Source organism: Lonchura striata, chromosome 13 (assembly GCF_046129695.1).
Source record: "Lonchura striata isolate bLonStr1 chromosome 13, bLonStr1.mat, whole genome shotgun sequence".
Taxonomy (NCBI): Eukaryota; Metazoa; Chordata; class Aves; order Passeriformes; family Estrildidae; genus Lonchura; species Lonchura striata.
Window position 1 is genome coordinate 5065459 of NC_134615.1, and position 20474 is coordinate 5085932.

The 20474-nt window shown below is 40.5% G+C and overlaps 1 protein-coding gene across 2 annotated transcripts in view; it reads left to right on the forward strand.

Moving 5' to 3' along the window:
* The window catches only part of PEPD (peptidase D), a 147285-nt gene that overhangs the window by 32462 nt on the left and 94349 nt on the right, over positions 1 to 20474 (forward strand). For both annotated transcript variants that reach the window (XM_021536684.2, XM_021536683.2), the window contains 3 exons: positions 5208 to 5252; positions 11508 to 11583; positions 12968 to 13014. In XM_021536684.2, the coding sequence (XP_021392359.1) occupies positions 5208 to 5252; positions 11508 to 11583; positions 12968 to 13014 (168 nt within the window). The remainder of the gene's footprint in view (positions 1 to 5207; positions 5253 to 11507; positions 11584 to 12967; positions 13015 to 20474) is intronic.

The following is a 20474-nucleotide window of genomic DNA, read 5'->3' on the forward strand; positions in this document are numbered from 1 at the left end:
ATCTATGGTTTAACCTGCATGATCACGGAGAGGACATGAGGAAGTGGGATAGAAACCCCACCCCTGCCCTGGGAGCGCTGGTATGTTGAGAGGAGGAGCAGCCACCACATGAAATTAGTCAAGGACGAGAGCAGCTACAGTTTCCAGTGGGCAAGTCCTCAGACTGAAGGGTTGATGTTACTTTTTGTCACTTGGCACTGAAGCACAGCTCCTCTGGCATCCTGAGTGCCAGTGCTGGGCTGCATCTTCAGAGAAGTCCCTTCCACACATCCTGGCCCTGATGCCGTGTGCAGTGAGTGATGGCTCTGACCACACAGCAACCTTGAATAGGAAACCCCAATTGCCCAGGGATCTTGAGAGTTGCCAGGAACTGGCCTGAAGGTGAACATTTCAGATTAGCATCATAAGAGGAGGAGAAGGTGACGTGCTGAGGAGGCCCCACCATGTACTCAGCCAGCAGAAAAGGAGAAGCGATGCGCTCTCTTCACTGCTGTGCCACAGACATAACTGAAAATGGAAAGCTGCTGCATGGAATCCTACACCATGAGCCACAAAAGCTCTTGAGGGATGAGGTGGATCAAGTCAGGTTGCAGAGCTGAAAGCCTCCAGATGGCCTTGGAGATGGCTGAAAGAGAGAAGTGGCCAAAACTGCCTCTACCCTGGCTCGGGGTGGTGGCAAATGCCCAGTGGGGGTGGCTGGACCGGTGGGAAAAGAGCATTTGGCAGCAGAGGGGAAACCCAGCAGGGCTGCTGAGCTGTGGCAGAGCACCAGTGCTGGGTAGGGAACACGGCTGTCAGAGCCCTTCCTGCAGGGCTGCTGCAGGACATCACAGCAGCACACAGGTGGATTGGGCTGCCAGGTTAAGGGGCTCAGGTGGATCTGGGCTGGTGAGGCTGAGTTACCTCTGGCCTGGTGGGCCCATGACACCTCAGGTCATCGGGGAAAAGATGCAACATCCAGAGGGGTTTGTGATCGAGGGGTGCCTTTAGCCACAAACTCCATCTCCCAGATTATCCATGATTGAAACATGCACTGCAGTCACGCAGGGCCAAAGGGGAAAAGCCTCTGTGGTGTGAGGGACAGTGGTGCAAATATAAATAAGGGGAGGCCTGGCAAATGGATGGCATCCTTGGCAAATTGATGGCACCCTGCTCCTGCCAGAGCCACCGAGGCAAGCTCTGCGTGCTGACAATGGTGGAAACACCACTGGGGGGCTGGAGATTAATCCTTTGCCTCACACCACTGCCTGAGACACAGTCCTTGAAAAACAATCCTGGGGTGACATGGTACCCCAGAAAGAGCTGAGTCAGGCAGTAGGACTCATTTCAGAAATGGACTCATGGACACCCTGGCCAGAGAGCCCAGGCCTGGCTGGGTGTTTCATACTCCTGTCACAAACCCACCTCTGGCAAAGGGGAACGCTGCCGTGGGCTGTTCAAAACCACACTGAGCAGTGGGCTGGGACCTTGGACACTGGGACCCACATTCAGCAGAGGCCACCTGGTGAGTTTTCACTAGAGGCTCTGCCAGTGGAGCTGGCCCTGCTCAGTCCAAAGCTCCACGTGCCTCAGCAGGGGATAAAGTCCCTGTGATGCATGTGAGAAATGTGCCAGGGAAGGCAGCGTGGATTTGTCCTGCCTCAGGCAAAGGCAAACCCGTGTATGGGATTGCTTTTGCTCAAGAACCTGGGTGCACTTGGTGGGTGATGAAGAGGGGTGGGGAAACAGCATATTCACCTCGAGGGGATTTGCTTTTTGGGTGAGAGCAGTTTGTAATGTTGAATTGTATAATACTGGTTGCTGAATGATACTGTCACTGTGTGCCATTACCACCAAGGACAGTGAGTATGCATTGCTCAGGAGCTCAGTTGTGAGCTCCGGGTGCAGCAACCAGCAGACAACACACCAGGTTTCCTGACCTGGGTGACATCTAGGATAGATAGACCACACAGACATGGACCCAGACATTGTTTACACCCCTTCATGTCATTGCTGGGGCCAGGAGGAAGGGACCCTTTCGCTTTGGAAGAGAAGAGTGTTCCTTCCTGTTGAGAAGCATTTTGGGCAGAGCAGTCTGGTGTTTTCTTTATTGTTGGGTTTTTTTTTCCTATGTAAGTTGTTAGTCTTATACCCTTTGTTATTAATATTGTTACTGTATGTTTTCTTATCTCATTGCTGTTTCCAGTAAATTGTCTTATCTCAGCCCATGAACTTTGCATTTTCTGCTTCCAGTTGGAGGGGAAGGGGGCAAGTGAGTGGCAGTGATGCTGTGGTTTTAGCAAGAGCACTAAATTGGACAATACTATCCCTAAACCACAACAGTAAGTAAGAGTAAGGAGTGATTTGAGTCATCAGCCTTTGAGGTCTCACAGTTTATAAGCAGGTGGCCTTGTGGCCACTCACCTAGGACCCACAGCTGCCATGAAATAGGTGGAGTGAGACAGTTCTGTCCTTAATCTTTGACTTCCTTGAGAAAGTGGCCTACAATATATTTGCTTGCACATATGGGTTGATGCTGTGTCTAAGAGGTCTAACATCTTGTTTTCTAGCTGGCATTACATTAGAAAGTCTGTCTCTCAGGTGAGAGAACTGCTGTTCAGCTGACAACCTCCTGGCTCTTCTCCACCCACCAGCACTTTCCTGATTCAGTCCTGCTGCCTCTCTGTGTGTTTAATGAGCTTCCTCAGTTGACAGCAAACTAGAATTTTAAAGAACTGACACATAGTAGGTGGTCCCAGCCAGCAAGACTTCGATTTCTGGCAGCACAAAGACAGTTCAAGAAGAGCCTGATGCTTTGTGAAAGCTGGCCTAGAACAGAGGCTGGACAGAGTTACAGAATAAAGCAGGGATTTGCCAAAAGGCCTCAATGGATCCACCTTGGGCAGCACAAGAGCCCAGCCAGGCCCACACCCAAGATGGACCCAGAACGGTCCCAGAATGGACGACCGCTCACAAGGTCTCTCACTTTGATCAGTTCTGGCCCATCTGCACGTTGGAGTGAATTGTCCAATTCCAGCTTTGGCTTATCAAGTCCCACCCTTCTTGTCTTTCTCTCTTCAGCCCACCATTGTTTGTGTTCTTGGGTCTGAGATTTGGATCATTTGTCCTTGGTCCCCAGCTGGAGAAGGAATTGCTTTGTCTCCTTTCTCTGTGAAGAGAGCTCACCATCCCCTAATAGGAAGCTCAGAACTACACACTAAAGCAGCACAGAAGCTGAAAAATATAAAAGCTAAAACCTGAGGCATGGCCAGGAAAGATAAAATCCAGGGATCGTAGCTAAAATGGCTTTTCTAAAACAGTGAGCTGCTGTAACTCTACACCAGTGTACAATTTTCCTCCTTTTCTGAATGCTCGGGTGAGACAATCTTCTTTTGTGAGGTTCATATTTGGCTCATTTAATTTGATTTTGATTTCATCCATTTTTGTTTGTGGTTAAAGTCATCAATTCAGTTTTTTGAGATGTGCATTTTCAGAATCAAAGTCAGCTACCTTTTGTAACTGCCCTTCCCTGTGCTCTATTTTCTTTTGTTACTTCACAATAACCATAGTTTACTGCTATTTGCATAGAACTGGTGTTGGACACTCCAGTGCTGCACTGTCTCCTGACATCTGCCTTCATTGATCAGTTTTCTGTCTGACATACTGATGACATTATTGAAAGGTTTTGTGTCTCTTGTTACAGCTGTAGCATAATTCTGTGTCTTGGTTTTCTGCAGTGGTGTCAGTTGGTGTTCTCCAGCCACACAGGGAGCTCAGGCTTTGGGTTCTTAGAATATTCATAGGTTGATTTTACTATGTCATTCATATATTTTCTTCTGAAAAAAAATGTATTTTACTGTCTCTTCCATTTTAGAATTATTCCTGCATTGGTCTACATAAGTGATAATTTGAGATGGTGATGATTAAATTGAAAATATGCCCTTTTGATACTTTGTTGTTTCCAAGTGACTAATTTTGCTATATAGTGGCGCACTATCCTGTGACTGGTGGGTGGCTTTTTGTCTTGAGTTGTTTTTACAGTGATTTCCCATCAATACCCATAATATTGAATACCATACAGCTTGTCCTTGTTGAATGTTGTAAAGATTTTTGGTTTGAGCTACTAGCCTTCTCCTTATTAGGGTTTTATAAGTTTATGAGCATCTATTTCTGAAAAAGAAACATAGTGATTTTTTTTCTTCTTTCTCGGGACACATTACATAATTAAAAGTGACTTCTAAGTAATTTTTAAAAATTGGGTTTGTGCTTTCATTGGTCTCTTCTGAGGTATAAAGAATGGTTAATAACCTGGAATAGATTTAATTTTTTCCTTCAAAAATGTGGGAAAATGAACTGTTGCCTCGTAACATTCTTTTGAAGAACTGTTGGGAGGTTGTAGCATTTTAATTCTCTTAAATACCCTAACTGGAGAGCCAACAGTCCTGAGCAGACAAAAATATATTTGATGCAGAGCATTTAAATTGTAAGCAAAAAAACCCTCTAACAATGCTTGAAAATCCATTTATGTTCCACCTAATTACTCAGCTGCTTACTCTATTTGCCACTGTAGTGTTATTGTTTAGAGAACCTCAAAATCATTCCAAGAATACATGAATTGTTCATGTAGAAAATAAACAGAAAAATAGAGAAATGTCAGAGGCCAAGGTGAGTTGGGAGCTTCTGCTTTGCCTCTTCTGTAGATTAGAAAAGACACAGAGAGGTCATTTTCCTTTTCACCATCCTCTAAGCAAGCTTTTTATCACATGGCCACCTTCTGTGCACACAGAAGTGGAAAGGCATGAAACAAAGGATGAAATCTGCAATTTGCTGGGTTTAATTTCATTGAAGGGTGTTCGAGGAACAAAGTAAAAATCACAGAATAATTTGGAATGAATGCCTGGAGGTCAGTCTGGTCCACCCCACAGTCACAACAGTGAACTAATAACCTAGCATTTTATTGTTGTCAAAAGAAGTGTGATAAGCATGTCTCAAGCATACTGTTACACTGGCTTCTGCACATTCTTAAAATTATGTATATGCTTTAGTCTCATGTATTTCAAAATGAAATGCCTTATTCTCACTGGGTTCTCTATTGAATTCCCATACAATACTTGTTTTTACTTTACTTCCTTAGAGAAAACACGATTAAAAAAAAAAAAAAAAGAGTATGAAGTCTCTGCTGTTGAGCCTGGCTGCTTTTTAATATTAGTGTCTTTGGGTTTTTTTAGATTTAATGTGAACAACACAATTCTTCATCCTGAAATTGCGGAATGGTGAGTAACATAAAATCTTTCTTTTTGAGTAATGTTGAACATATGTATACTGTACCATTGCTTTAGAGAGGTTCCCTCAGCAGAAGCCTCCTACTTTATTACAGGAGTTTTAATTTTAAATTGATTTCATGTTATGGACTGGAAGTAATGGACAAACATAATAATAGGGCAAGGTAACAGCATCGAAAACCAAAGAATTTATATAACATTATTAAGCATTGTATTTGGATACACATTTCTCTAGGATGTGTTAAAGACACATTTCTGTAAATACAAATTTGTATGACTGGGAAAAGAACTAAGGATAATTTATGTTCTAGCAACAGAAATCAAACATAGATCAAAACTGTGTCTAAACAAGTAGTATTTAATTAGGTGTTATTTCTTCATTTATTTTAACAGCCTTAATTTGTTGAATTATTATTCATATAACTGTAGTTTGTAATTCTTGGGGAATTCTGCTGTTGCCTATCTGAAACAAATGAGATGTGTGACTAAGTGCAAAGATGCTCCATTTTATTAGTTTTCCTCTTTTGGCCAACATTGCTGATTTTTTCCATAGGATTATTCCTTAACTAAGGCTCTCTAGTTTTCCATTTAGAAAATTACTGAAGAAACGTAGTAGTAGATGAAAGTACATAGTAGTGGATTTTTGCTAATGAATTAAGTTTCATCTAAGCTTTTTTTTTTGTGCATTAATCTAGAAATGAGGAAGCAAATCCTTAGTTAAGACAGATAAGCTTAAAATACAAAACACAGGTGCACCCTCTGACTACCACTGTTGCAGAGTATTGTATTGCATGCTACTACATATTATGCTTTTTAATGCTTATTTTCAGCACATATGCTGAGAACCATCTTCTGCTGTCTCCATCTACAGCTAATTGCCAACTTGAAAGCTGTGGAGATATTATCTGATTATCAGTGATTTCAGAACATTTAGAATTGTTAAATGGTCATTATCTGTTGTGGCAGATATTTTTCATTGCTCAGCAGGACATAAAGCTGTGAAAGGGAAGTGGGGAGACTTTGTGTAGACATTGTTCCATCCCTGGGTGGGCCTGGAGCTGTGGTAGTGGACTCATTGCTCCTGCTGGTGAGTGTCAGTGGAACTGATCTTTAGATCTTGCCTATTCTGTCCTTCTCGAATTTGTGCCATTCCTTTTCCTAAACAGAGAAGTTATGTTATGGGCTTGATTTCTGAGCTCAAGAGGGGTCAGGAAGAGGACAAGGAGAGGGCCTGTCTGACTTCCAAGCTTTGCACTGAAGACACAGCAGGACAACAGGGACAGAGATGGCAATTTTAGCTGCAGAAGGCTTTGGAGTAGGGCTACAGACTTTTTCCCAAGGTGGCTTTCAGGTTGTTTCCATCCACCTTACCGAGGTGCCATAAGCTTTTCCCCTCTGTGGTTTCAGTTAAAGGGGATTAAATCATCTCTAGGAAGCTCAGGTAAGGACAAACATAAAGTCAGTGCCCTGGAGGTTGTACTGAGAGAGGCGGAGCATTGAGGCAGTAGAAGGGAGCTGGGGTGGCATCATCTCTTCAGTGAATTGTGAGTGGCAGCCTGGAATTCTGATTTAGTTCTTCCTACAGTCTTATGGAGGAGGGATGCTTGGTATGCACCTTCTCTACACCTGGCTTTCCAGGAAAGTGAATTCTAAATAAAGAAAACATTCAGATTTGTATTCAGAGATGTTTTTAAATGTTTTGCTGAGTTTGGTGGCTTTCATTTTAAGTCAGAAGTATGTTAAAGATGGTTGTTAGGATTTAAGTGTCTGGTGAAATTAACATATGAATGACAGGTCATGTATATTAAAGATTACAAAAGTAGAAATCTCCTTGGGATGTCAAGTTACCAGCCAAGAAAGTTTCTTTGGAAAGCAATATTTTTAGAGTTAACAGTATTTTTCTTTTAGGAAGATGAATTCTTGTGGGTTATATTCTAGGGTAGGAAATTGCATCCTTTGAATCATCTCCTTTCAGAGATGCATTTCATTTCATATTTGGCAAGCTCTGAACTACACTGTTTTACATGGTACTTGTCAGAAAAACTTTGGTCTATGCCATGCTGTCAAGCTGCCAGCTAGAGATGAAATGGCTGAGCTTTCTGAACCAGCCAGGGGGAACTGGGAGCTACAACAGGCAACTCTAGTATTATACAGTTTTCTAATAAACTGCAGAAAAAATGACAAGAGACAAAGTGTTTCTGGTTAAAGATCTGTTGCATCTCTTGCTTACTTTTTCAAGATCTCATCATTTTCTGACTCGGTATGGAGCTTAAGATAAAATAGAACAATTCAACCTTACACTGGATTTCAGCAGTTTGCAGATGGGATTTTAATTTTTTTTTGTTGTTGTTTATTGAGTGGGTGCATTTCCAAACAAATTTTAAAACTTTCATTTTAAATTTAAAGGCTTCCATTTTAAATTACATAGTGAATGGCTATGCTAGGTATTGATTCCAGTGTTTTGAAAATAAAATGTCATTTAACAGAAGAAAGAATTCAAATTAGTTTAAATTATCTCCTTAGCAATCAGAAGATTTTCTGACACCAACACTTAGCCACATGGTCTTTTGTTCCTGTAATTTGCCAATGTCTATCATAATTATGTTGTTGCTAAAAGTAAACATTTAGTAATTTGCAGCTCTCTTTGTGCCTGTATATACTGTATTTCCCTGTAAACTCAGTGAAAATAGGGTTTGATAGTTTTATGTGGAAGATTTCATATGTTGTGTATTTTGCATTATTTTGATGGAAAGCTATAAGTATTTATTTGTGAAAACTGATCTGTATGTTAATATCGTAAAAATGTGCATTTGCTTTTTGTGTTTTCAGAGGTTTTTCTATCTGTGCTCTATACCTCTTAACATTTTTTTGAACTCCTGTCTTTGGTGTTCATGCACCTGTCTTTCAGAATTGTACTGTGATGCCTCTCCTTTGCATATGTGCATTGCTGTGTTTGCTGGGTTTGATGCTAGTTCAGTTAGCAAGTTTTTATGCATTGCAGAAGAACATAAATGTATCAACTGTGATAGAGAAATTTCTATAAATAAAATGTGGAAAGGTAACAGCATAGGTGAGAAAGGGTAAAAATAAGGCAGGCCTGTGAAGTCTGCCCCAGTGGACATCATCCTTATATATTAAGTGATATGTAAATCTAATATTTCCAGAAGGAAAAGGAGAAGTGGACATTCCCAGGTGTTTTCCATGTATGTCACAGAAAGGGGACATAAAGTTGCACACGTACTAAAACCAGCAAAACAAGCCAGCTGATAAAGCACTCATCTGATAACTAGAAATAAATACTTCTGGCAGTATTATCACAGCTACAGAATGCACATAGAGAAACAATTTATGTGTCTTTGAGGAGAGTACTGGTTTAGGAAAATAGAGTTGAGTTATGTGAGTTTCAGCCTCATAATTGCCTCAAATTCCATATGCTCTTGACCACTTGATTAGGTCATGCAAGTAATTTGGTATCCAGACATTCAAAATGCCAAAATGCACTTTCAAGATTGAAATGATTGTTGTTTATATTAAAGTTTCTCTGTCCTGCTGGATGACTGACATGGGTGAAAAGACCAGCTGCTCATATGGCTAAGTGAAAATAAAAGTAGAAAATGTGCATAAAAGGAGAATGAGGAGGATGAAATTTTACTCTGGTAAAATGAAAGGCGGAAAAAAAGGTGAAAGTTTTAGGTCAGTCCTGACACTCAGAGACTTGTGCTTCTATTTAAATTAGATTGCACTGAGTGGCCCCCCTGCTAAGCTGAAGAGTGCCTTACATGTGGAATTTGTACATTGTGGCAATTTGTATTAGCTGGAGCCTGGAAATTATTTCTTCCCATTAAAATATGAATGCATTTATGCCGAGGCTGTAACTGGTCCAAGAGCTATTTTTAATAGAATGTTGAAATTTGCATTCTTGAAAAAAGGTGGGATTTTCTTCCTATCCTTATTTTGGAAGTGGGGAAAAACATCATGAGAGCTGTGGACACTTATCACAAGATTGCCCTGGAGTGCCAACCACTGCTGTAAACCTGGCTTGGGAGGGTGCTGCTTTTTGCACTGTCAAAGCAGTGAGAAGGTGGTGGAATACAGGCTTTTCTACTAGCAAGAAATGATGAGGGCGCTTCATCAACAGTGCCGCTGTAACCCTGGAGCCCAGTGTCTGGTGTAGGGTGAAGCTGATCCTGTTCCCTGCACAATTCTCCCTCTCCTTCACTCCTTGGGGTAGTGGTTTTTGTTGGTCTCAGAATGACTAAATATTTTCTGTAAAGTATTTTGGTGTCTGACCTTGTGTAAATGAAGGAGTTGTATTGCATAAATAGTCAGTCTGAGGCTGAGCATGAATTTCTGTATTCAAACAGATACATGAGAAGCTGTGGTCTAATACAAATTCCTTGATCCTGAAGCCTTATGCTCAAGACAAGGGAAATGGTTTCTAACACTGTTTGCACTTGCTGTGGAGCAGTTACTAACTTTTATTACTAGCAGATTGCAACAAAGAGATTAGACAACTGAATTATGAAACAACCTATTTTTTGGGCAATTGCAGATCATGGATATGTACTGTATACTGAAGGTAATATAAAGGCACATCAAATAAGTATTAAATTACCCTGCTAGCACATACAGTCTTCCAAATAATAGGATTTTTTAAAAATTTAAAAATCTATAAGCCTTTGCTGCCTCATTCTAACTGAAATATATTTGAGCCACTCTTTTTTATGTCTTGGCTGAAAGACAGGAGTGGAAGTTTGTTTCCTCACTCACGGTCAGCAAATTTTACCATCCCAGTGTAATTTTTTCTCCTGGGTGTGCATTTTAAAACCTTGTGCTTCTCATTCTGATTATTGTGATTATTCTGTGCCATCTTTCATTTGACTAAGAAAGTCAATCCACTCCCCTCTACAGTGTTTCTGTTTGTAAAAGCATTCTGATCAATATCAGGATTTTACAAAGGTACCTTTACTCTTGCCAGAAGAGTTGTGTTTGAAGGGAGTGGCTGTGCTGTAGTAATGCACAGTCTGTGGGAAATGCTGTAATCTCACATCAGAGGCACTGATGGCTGATAAACCTGTTTCTGGACTCATTAAAACAAACTAGAGAGCAGAAATACAGTAAATAGTTTTCTACAGCAGTGTGAGGAGGAGCATGTAACAATAAAAAGAGGGGTCTTGGTGGCTGTTTGAAAGTATAACAGTTATGGTTCTTTGTAACTGCTGCAAACCCTGGAGTGCAGCTCAAAAACATGATTGAAATATTTTCGTGCAATTCAATAGATGTAGTTCTGTACTTTGTAAACAGTAAGTATGTACTTCACAGCTGCCTTTGAGATGGGCATGAAAAATACTAGGAATTCAGTTTGTGTAACAGTGGAAGGAGTGTGTGGTGTTTAATAGAGGTTATGGAACTGTGTCTGCTTCACTCTGCATGTCACACTCAATAGCTGCTTTTATTTGAAATACATGATGGAAATACATGTAGAGAAGAGTTAAACTGCATTTTTGACATGAGTTTAGAAGAGAGTATCAGGGCTCAGAAACATAATGAATTCTGTATCTCATAAGGCACAAAGAGTAGGATGGGGTTTATAGGGTGTTGATTTGTTTGGGGTTTTATGTTTTTTATCTTCCTGCAGGAGCATGTGAAAGAATGGACATTGTGGCTGTAATTACTGCTGCTGTGGTTTCTGAATTCGTGGTTTGGGTTTTTGAATACCAAACAAATATAGCATTTTTTCACACCACCCCTTGCCTACCTTTTAAGGTCTTGCAAATAGGTGGGAGTAGGGATTGTGCTGAAGAGAGATTCTAGAGCTCTGGGAATTTAAATATGTAAAATAGTTTCAAATTGTGTTTAAAAGGAAATTGAGCATGCTTGTAGAAATGTTCCATTCGAAGTAGTGTTAGAGTTATGACAAATGCAGAATTGCATTGGTTTTGTTCCTAATGTATTGTAGAATGAGTTGAAAAAACATTGGTTGAATCACTTGTTTATAAGTATTAAATGGGGCAGGCTGATATTTGAAATTCTTGTGACTTGCCTTTGTAAGATTGTTTTGCTAATGCTGAATCAATGCCAACAATACCTTGCTGTCATGAATACTGTAATAGCTGTGTGCTCTTGAGGTGTACTTGATCTAATCTTATTATAGGTGATGCATATTATTTCCAGGGTTTTTTCATTTTGCATTCTTTAGCTGTGAAGTTGCAGTCTAACATGATATCTGTTGTTCTTCTCTTTAAGTCGTGTCATTAAGACAGACATGGAGTTGGAAGTTCTGCGCTACACCAATAAAATCTCCAGTGAAGCTCATAAAGAGGTAATGGATCCTTTACTGTTAATAATTTTTGCTCTTAGTATAGCACTGGTACTCAGAAAATGTCCCCAGCAACCCAGAATTGCTTAGTAATAAAATAATGGAAAGGCTGGGTAGAAATAAGAGGATAATATCCCTCCTATTACAGCCCAGTAATATACCTTGCATTGTCCTTGAACTCACTGGTGCGTTTGTGATGTGTGAGAAATGAAGTGTGGGTTTGGGTAAGAGCTCACCTCAGCAGAAGGTGACCTGCTTGCAGTCTCTCTGTTCTGTGTGCACAAATACCTGTATAATGATAAAGAAATAAAAGATCAAGATTATTCGGGCCCATGTGCAGCTCTGAAAAGCTTAACTAGCAGGTAACTGTCCCCAGATCCTGATGGACTGGGGAAGTCTTTCCATGCACAGTGTAGCACAGGGGAAGGATTCCTCGGGGTGCTCCTGAGAGCTGGGTGTGTCCCTGGGGCAGTGATGGGCCCTGCTGTTCTGTTGCCATCCCAGTGTGGCAATGACAAGCCCAGGCTCTCAGCAGGGCTGGACCTGGCACCACACGTGGGGAGCTGCACCTCTCCTGGTGGTCGTGGCAAAATCAGCCTGGGTGTCAGTCCTGTGCTCCACACAGTGATGCACATCTGCCCCTGAGCTCTGAGACTGGTGATAACCAGAGGGAGCTTAGGTAAAACTGGCTGATGAGATAACTGACTCAGCTGTTGTCTTGGCTCCTGCTCCTCAGATATCCAAACTATGAAGGGTAAAAATGTTCTGAAGTGAATATTGCAAGATTGAAAACTCAAAGGATAGTAATTTTGCATTCATATTACTTGGTTTTTTGTCATCCTTGAGTAATCTTATCACATCTAAGAGTATTTTTTTCTGTAGAGCAGCTGCCTAGAACTTCTATAATACAGAAACAAAGGAATAAAACTTTCTTAGCAAATCTGAGAACAAGGATCAGATTTATGACTTGTAAACTGGTGTTAACTCTAGTAGTTTTCTATTGATTCAGATTTCAAAGTATAAAAACGACTCTCCCATGATAATCCAGTACATAGCTTTGTTTTGCCTAAGTAGAACAAAAGAACTTGCTGCCATGTTACCACAGCTTTCACAATTGAACATTGGTATTTTGAGGAGCTGCACTTCATTAGGATATACTAGTTTGGCAATTAAACTTGCTTTATTGCTGGAGACTGCAGGCATTTTTAAAGATTAAAGTGTTTGACTCCAGTGTAGTTTTAAGATGCATCTACTGATGTAAATTGAAATGAAGTACAGATGATATTTTTGTAATATAGGTTTCTCTGGAGATAGTCATAAGTCATAAATTTATAAATATGAGATTTCCTCCTGCTATCATGGTCCCATGCTAATATGTATCTTACAGGTAATGAAGGCCGTAAAAGTAGGAATGAAAGAATACGAGCTGGAGAGGTAAGAGTTCTTACACTAATTATAATAAAAAAAGATAATATCTCTGTAGCAGGGGGAAAAGCAGTAGCTGAGACAATGCAGTAGCATGAATTCAGTTGAGACTTAGAGTTCATTGGAGTTTGAAGGCCATTGTAAGTATTATTTTGTCATTTTGAGGTGGTACTTCATCTGTTTCAAACATGCATTTGATGAGGAGTGATTATTTTTTGGTTAAGTGTAGCATATCTCTCTTCCTGGAGTTACAGTAATTTACAGAGGCTTGAAAATAACTGTTTTCATTGTTTGAAGCCATCCAGTAAAATTGTGTTTATGGTTAAACATTGCCTTTAGTCTAGTTATGCTTAGAAGGCTGCATGAGTGGGTGTTTAAGAGTCTTATGAAGGGCTGTGTTCAATTACATTTTGCCTGCAATTACAAGGCAGCAATACCTGTACTTAGCCTGCACAAGGAGCTCAGCTCACACGTGTGAAGGGTGTTCTAGAGCTGCTGAGAAGTCAATAAGAAAGCAGCAGATATCTCTTATGTTGAAAAGAGTGTGCTGTACAGGCATCCATGAGGGGTTTGGCTGATCCTAACTGTTACACTAATTATGTGTCTAGATCTAAGGAAAACATTGCCTCCTCTCTTGAATCAATATTTACATTATGTCATCAGCATTTATCATATAAAGCATGGTTTTGATCATCAAGTCCATTTATTTTTAGCTTGTACATGGTATTTTCAATTTTCAAAGTATTTGCATAATAAAGAAACAAAGTAGCAGTCATATGTCAATTACTGTTGTTTCTTGGCAGTAATTTTTCAAAGGCTTGCAAACAGGCTAGAGCAGCACCCAGGGAAGGGAATATAAAGAGACCACAGTATTTGTCATAAGGATTTCAAGGTAGCTCAAAAGACAAATAAAGCCCTTAGAAGATACTAATGTTCCATTTAAGCAGTTTAAATTTCTGAAGATTCTATAGTCTCATGCCTGTAATTTGTCAGTGTCTCAAACTGCATTTACACATACCACCAGGGCACAGGGAAAAAATAAATTGATTACATTCTGTCTTTAGCTTTGTTTTTGAACTTTGTGTTTGTGTTCATTTTACTCACTGGCCATGCTATACATGCCAATTGAGAAATTTTGGCTCTGGAAGTCATTAGCAATCAAAAATTTCCCTAGAGCAGAATTTGTTCTCAGATGCTTTTAAATTCCATGACCCTGGCAGTTTGATTTAAATGTCATGCAACAACTACATATATAAACACTCTTTGTAAGTCTATGAGGTATATTACCTTTTTTCTCCAGGACTTTCACTCTTCCCTGGCTAGCTCCTTCCACACACATCAACCATTTGAAAAGATTATTTATGTCTTTCAATTGAAAAAAATAAATATATTAAGCAGCTACTACACCTATTTAAAATTGCTTTCTATTCTTCCATACACCTTGATGGATTACACTTCTTGAAAGAGTTTGAAGTTATTTAGCTAATGAAAGAGGTCTTGGCAGACTGCTCTACTCTTTCTGCCTTGGAGACTATAATTAGAATTTCAGTTTCTTTTACTGGTGGAATTCATCCCTGCACCCATTCCTTTAGGGAAAAAGGGTCCTAAAAATTTAAACGCTGTCTGCTATTCTTCTGTCTCCTAGGAAGAATAATGGCAGAGATCCCAAAAGCAATTAAAATAGTCTGTTACTGGATGTAGGACCTAAGTGTTGCCTTGTCTTTGTCCATTTGGTTAAACACTGGTAAATTATTTTGAACCAGTAGTGTGTTAATGCTGAGATATATAAAAAATAAATGCATTTAACTGCAACTCCAATCAGCATTGACTTCTTTTCTGGTTTGATATTATTTAATGTGTGGTCGATTGACTTTAAGGAGACAGCCAAGGCAGTTATCTACAAACAGTAATTCACAGCATGTGTAATTGCATGTAAAGTCATTTTGCTAGGTCAGATTCTGGGTTTTCTCTGAAGCAGTTTGTTTAGTATTTGTGCTTATCTCATGTTTAATTAATCTTCTAAGGCTTTTAATTATGAAACTGCTCCGTAGTGAATATATTGTTAAAAATATAGCAGAACAGTAAAAGAAGTCTTCAGCTTGAGAAGTATGTGAATAAAATCTGTGATTCCAGCAAAGTTGTTTGAGTGTGAGTATATAGACAAAGATGGTTTGTGTATATATAAAAACACGCTGAAAGTGCTAATTAGGACCTACAGTTATTTGTTTCAGCCTTCTCTGAAGGCACGGAGATAACTTCTCTAGATCAGTGTTTATCAATTTCTAGACTTCATCTGTGTATTATCAAATTAAGAGTGGAATCTTCTGTTCATTGCGTCATTTGTTCCCTTTTTATTAAAAAGAACATTTTTATGATTGGGGTGGCTACTTGGAATCTCAGTTTGATTGGGGAACGATATGAAAGTGTATGCTGTGCAGCAGGTGAGTGACTTCCTACATCACGAGTTATGGACACTCAGCTGTTGTATGCATTGCCCATTTTTGTGAGGGTTTATCCCCTTCTTAATAGCACTGAAGGTTCAGATATCCAGAATAAGACTCTCCAACACTAAAGTTGTGTTAAACAGGACATCACTTATTCAGGCCTGAGCTTCATGCTGGAGATCCTACCTAATGTGGACATGTGGTTCTGTGAGAGTGTTACTTACATGCAGCTACTATATGCATATTAAAATTTATTATTACCATAAATCCCACCCTTTGTGTCCAGAGGTTCAGTCCTTTGTTTTCTCTGTCATGGCATTCTTGAGCCAGATCTCTTTGTATCTCCCAACCGTCCTTGCTGAAAACAGTTTTTGCATGCCTTGTTTCTTTGATAAAAGCTTCATAGGCACATTAGAATGAATTAACCCTTTTGGTGTGACTGTGGTAGGAGTGTGTGCACAGTCCGGGGTTCATTAGATGATGATGTATTTATCACTGCCTTGAGGATGCCAGGCAGCACTAAACCAGCCCTAAACAGCCATTCCCTTGTCCCACACCCGCCTGGATTGTGTGACTGTCTCTGAAACCTCTGCAGCTGCTGAACACAGGAGCATCTGGGGATTACCATGCAAATAACTGTGACTGCAGTGCCCATAACTTAGGGTCTGATCCTGCAGAGTGGAGCCTTTTAAAACAAAGGAGCTTTGGCTAGTGAACCCCTGTACAGTGTCTAGGGAGCATTGGCTAGTGCACAGAGGCTAGTGCACAGGGGGAAGTGGCTAGTATGCAGAGCAGACAGCGTGGGCAGCAGGGGAGGGGATCCTGCTCCTCTGCCCTCAGGTGAGCCTCCCATGCAGAGCTGCCCCAGCCTGGCCAGCACAGGAGGGACCTGGAGCTGCTGAGAGAGCCCAGAGGGGCACAGGAGGAGCAGAGAATGGAGCAGCTCTGCTGGGAGGAAAGGCTGGCACAGCTGGCATCGCTCACCTGCACAGGAGAAGCTTCTATTGTGACCTAATTGTGGCCTTCCAGTACCTCAAGGCAGCTACTGGAAAGATGGACAGACACTACTTACAAGGGCCTGGATTGACAAGACAAAGGGGGATGGCGTCAAACTGACAGAGAGCAGAGCTAGGTAGGATATTAGGGAAAAAAAAATCTTCATTGTGAGGGGAAGTAATTGTGGGGATTTTGTAGCAGTTAATACTAAACTTAAACTTCACTCTGCTCTAACGGCAATAGTTTGAAGAATAAAATAGCAAGAAAGCAGCTACAGAGGTTGTAGCTTGGTTTCTTGTTGGTTTACAATGCTCACAGACTATTTTTACACCTTGCTTCTCTTACCAGCTGAGGCTGATAAAAGTTCTTTATCCCTATTCTTTTCAGTGCTGTTGCTGATTCCAGAGCAGAGCTTGGGCTCTGAAATGAGTTGCTGTTGCATCTGTCAGTGTTAAATTTCACTATCTGGGGAAGTCTGAGCATTCTCACGGATTATGGCTCTCATCTTTCATTTTTCTCTCTCTCCTCTGCTCCAGTGGAACAAACTGAAAATAAAACAAACATGTTATTTCACTAAAAAAGAGAAAATAGCCAGAATAGTTTTATTTTCCTTTGGGTATTTCCTTTTAGTGAAATTCTGATGATTTTAGCTAATCAGTATTTGCCACTTACCATTTCCTGATGATTTTGCTCTTTGAATGTTTTTGAAAAAGTCACTGATTTCTGCAGCAGATGATCTTCAAAAATACTTGGTTTTTTTATGAGGCTGGATAAATTTTCAGCTCAATTATAACCTTTGTAAGTCCTTCACATAAGTGTGCATAGATAGTAAATGAGAATGCCTGCTGCAGCTGACAGAAATACACAGGTGAATCTTTCAGAGTTGTTTTTTGGTGTGGGAATGGTGTTGAATTGTATCATGACCCTCCCTGCTATTTGTGTATTTTTATTAAACAAGAGACCAGAACTCCATTAGTCTGAAGCAGCATGTCAGTCTGCTCAGTTACTGATACGTCTTTTATGTCTTTTTATTTTCATTTTTTTAACAGTTAGTGTCATGTATTATTAGTGTTGTGTATATGCCTTATTTCCCAAACTGCCTTGCAATTAGAGGTCATGTGTGTTTCAGTGTAGGGTGCTGTTATCAAAAGGTTAGTTTTAAGACTTTAAAATACATGAGAAACAGAGAGAGAGGTGGAAGGTGACCTTTTCCTGCAATTTAAAAGCCCAGCACAATCCACTGATTTTTCCTTTGTTTCTGCAGGCCTGTGTGGTAGGGCAGGAGTCTATCTGCTTTCTAGATGGTGTTTGGTGTAAGATGATCCTGTACCTGGTATTATTTATTTGTCTGTGTATCTTCTTCTAGCACAAAGGTTGAAGGAAGAAGTGGATCAGCCACAATCTCTGTTTTTAGCAAGAAATCCTTACCATGAAGCAGCCCAGGAGCTTCTGTTCAGCATGGATGCACTGGGGCTGGCAGGGAAGGAGTAGTGAGCCAGTGGTTTTGTACCTGTGCCTGTGTTAGGGCAGCAGGGGTCATCCAGGGCTGCCAAAAAATGGTGATAGGAAATGACCTGCAGTGTCCAGGGCCAAGTAAGCAGCTTAGTGCTGACAGCTCTGACAGCAAGTGCTGGGTGCCTGCTAATTGCTTCGTTTGAGCAAGCTGCTGACTCTCATGTGTTCAGTGCCCAGAGGGAAGTCAGATGTAATGTGTTTCCCTGGAAAGGCAACTGGATTCAGAGAGACACTTCCTGCAGCCTTCCCCTCCTGCCCACCTTCCCTACGTACAGCTGGTCCTTTGATGTTTTAAATTAGGCTGTCGCCACTCATTTCCTAATCCAGCTGAAGTAAGGTTGTAAATAGTCTTTAAATAAATCCAAATTTTTAAATTGCTTTAGAAAAACCCTGAGCATTGTTTCTCTTCTGTGACATACAGAAGCACAATTGCAAATGTGTGCACACTCAGCTCAGCAGAAATGGGGGAGAGGATTACCTGTGAGCACGGAGACCTCCTGTCTCACCACCTCATCTGCTTTAGGAGATGTAAATCAACTGCAAAAGGTTCAGCTGCCCCAGCCCTGGCAAACATATGCCAGCTTTCATTTACTCTGCTCTCCCCCTTCTGCCCAGCTGAGAGGAGAAATGTGGGAGTTAAACACTTCTGGGGGCACTCCAACCTCAGAGACCCATTTTACCTGAGCTGCTGGTCAGTATGTTCGTAGTGCTTGATGAAAAACTCCATTAACTGCTGGGAGGGAGCAGAGCAGTTTCAGTATATCCCCAGTAACTTCTCAGCATTTTCCCTTTGCAGGAAGTCCCAGGGGAAAGTCAAGTTCTGTCTTTCAGTCACCTTCTGATGCAAGAGAATGTTTAATTGCACAGGCCACTCTTGTGACTTGTGATTGAAATTCCACATATTTGGGTTTTTTTTACCTTCTACAAAACACCTGTGAACTGGGACTGTGTGAGATTTAAAATATGCCCCTCTATCATCACAGAAATACCAAAGAACAATTACCATGCTCATACTGGAAAATGGTTACCTTCAGAAAGAGAGCTGTGGCAGGATGTACACCACGTGTGTATATCCAGAACTTGCCTCATGTCATAGCAAGAGATAACCCACCTTTGAATGCTGTGTCACTGTTTGTCCTCACAGGATTAGTAATATAGTAAATGTGATAATTCATAATTATCCTTTGATTATCTTTTTGGAAGTTAAAAAATAGTAGCATTTTAATTTTGTAACACTGAAAATTGCAGGCATTATTAATGTCTGTGGATGTTTTCTACAGTGATTTACTATTAGTCACTGCAGTGACTGTTACTGTATTAAAGGAAGAACAAGCTTTCTACTCAAATTAGCAATGATCTCAGTTTTTACTGAATCTAGTGTGGTATTGAGATAGTGAACTAATTAACATTGCTAATGACAAGCTAAGATTGGAGAAATGTGAAATGAAACTCATTGTAAAAGACAGCCAGCTGAAATTATTATTTGATGTGGATTTTGTTCATGCTTGTTCAGACAAGTCAAAAGTAAAGATTCTACCATATGTGAGGCTTTATCTCCATTGTAAGCTCTACCTCAATCATTTTTGTTAATTACAAATGAAGCAGAGAGATGAGAATTTTGTGGGTTTTGGCCGTCTTTTGATAAACAGAATTGCTTGTGATCATGATCAGAGACCAGAAGCTCAACTTGAAGGAAATGGGTAGAATACTAAGACTGTCCATTAATGTCAAGATATCACACACTGACCTGAAAATTAAACCTATTTTACACACATGAAAAGAAAAAGAGCAGACTTTTTTCCTTGCTGCTTGCTTGCCCACTGCATAAATTCTTTTCCAAATTTGTTCTCAGAGCATCTTCATCATCATAGTGTGCAAGTGACACCTTACAGCCTATTAAGCAGCTTTTCTAATGCCTATTGTGATGACTCTTTTGTTTGTTTGATTTTTGTTTTCTGTTATTGCAACATCTGTCTAGGGGATGAATTGTGCAGACTTATGTACTATTTTGGCAGGTGGTAGTTTTTTAAGTGTGTGCATTATCAGCAGTATTGAAAAATGCAAGATCAGAGTTGTCATTACAGGATGATATATTATCATAGAATCAAGGTTGGAAGAGGCTTTAAAGATGAAGCCCAGCCACGAACCCAGCACTGTACTGTAAACCTCACACCACTAAACAATTTCCCAGTGCCACATACAGCTTCCTCTTAATCATCTCCAGGGGTGGTGACTCGACCTTCTTCCTGAGCAAACTATTCCAGCACCCAAACAGTGAAAACTATTTTTATGATACCTAGCCTGAGTCTCCCTGTCTCAGCTTGAGGCTGTTTCCTCTTGTCCTCTCAGTGTAAGCACGGCAGAAGGGATCAGCCCCAGCTCCCTGCACCCTCCTGTCTGGTAGTTGGAAAGAGTGAAGTCTGAGCCTTCTCTTCTCCAGACTGAACAAACCAGCTCCCTCAGCTACTCCTCATGGGACATGTTTTCTAGTCCCTTTGTGAGCCCTGCTGCCCT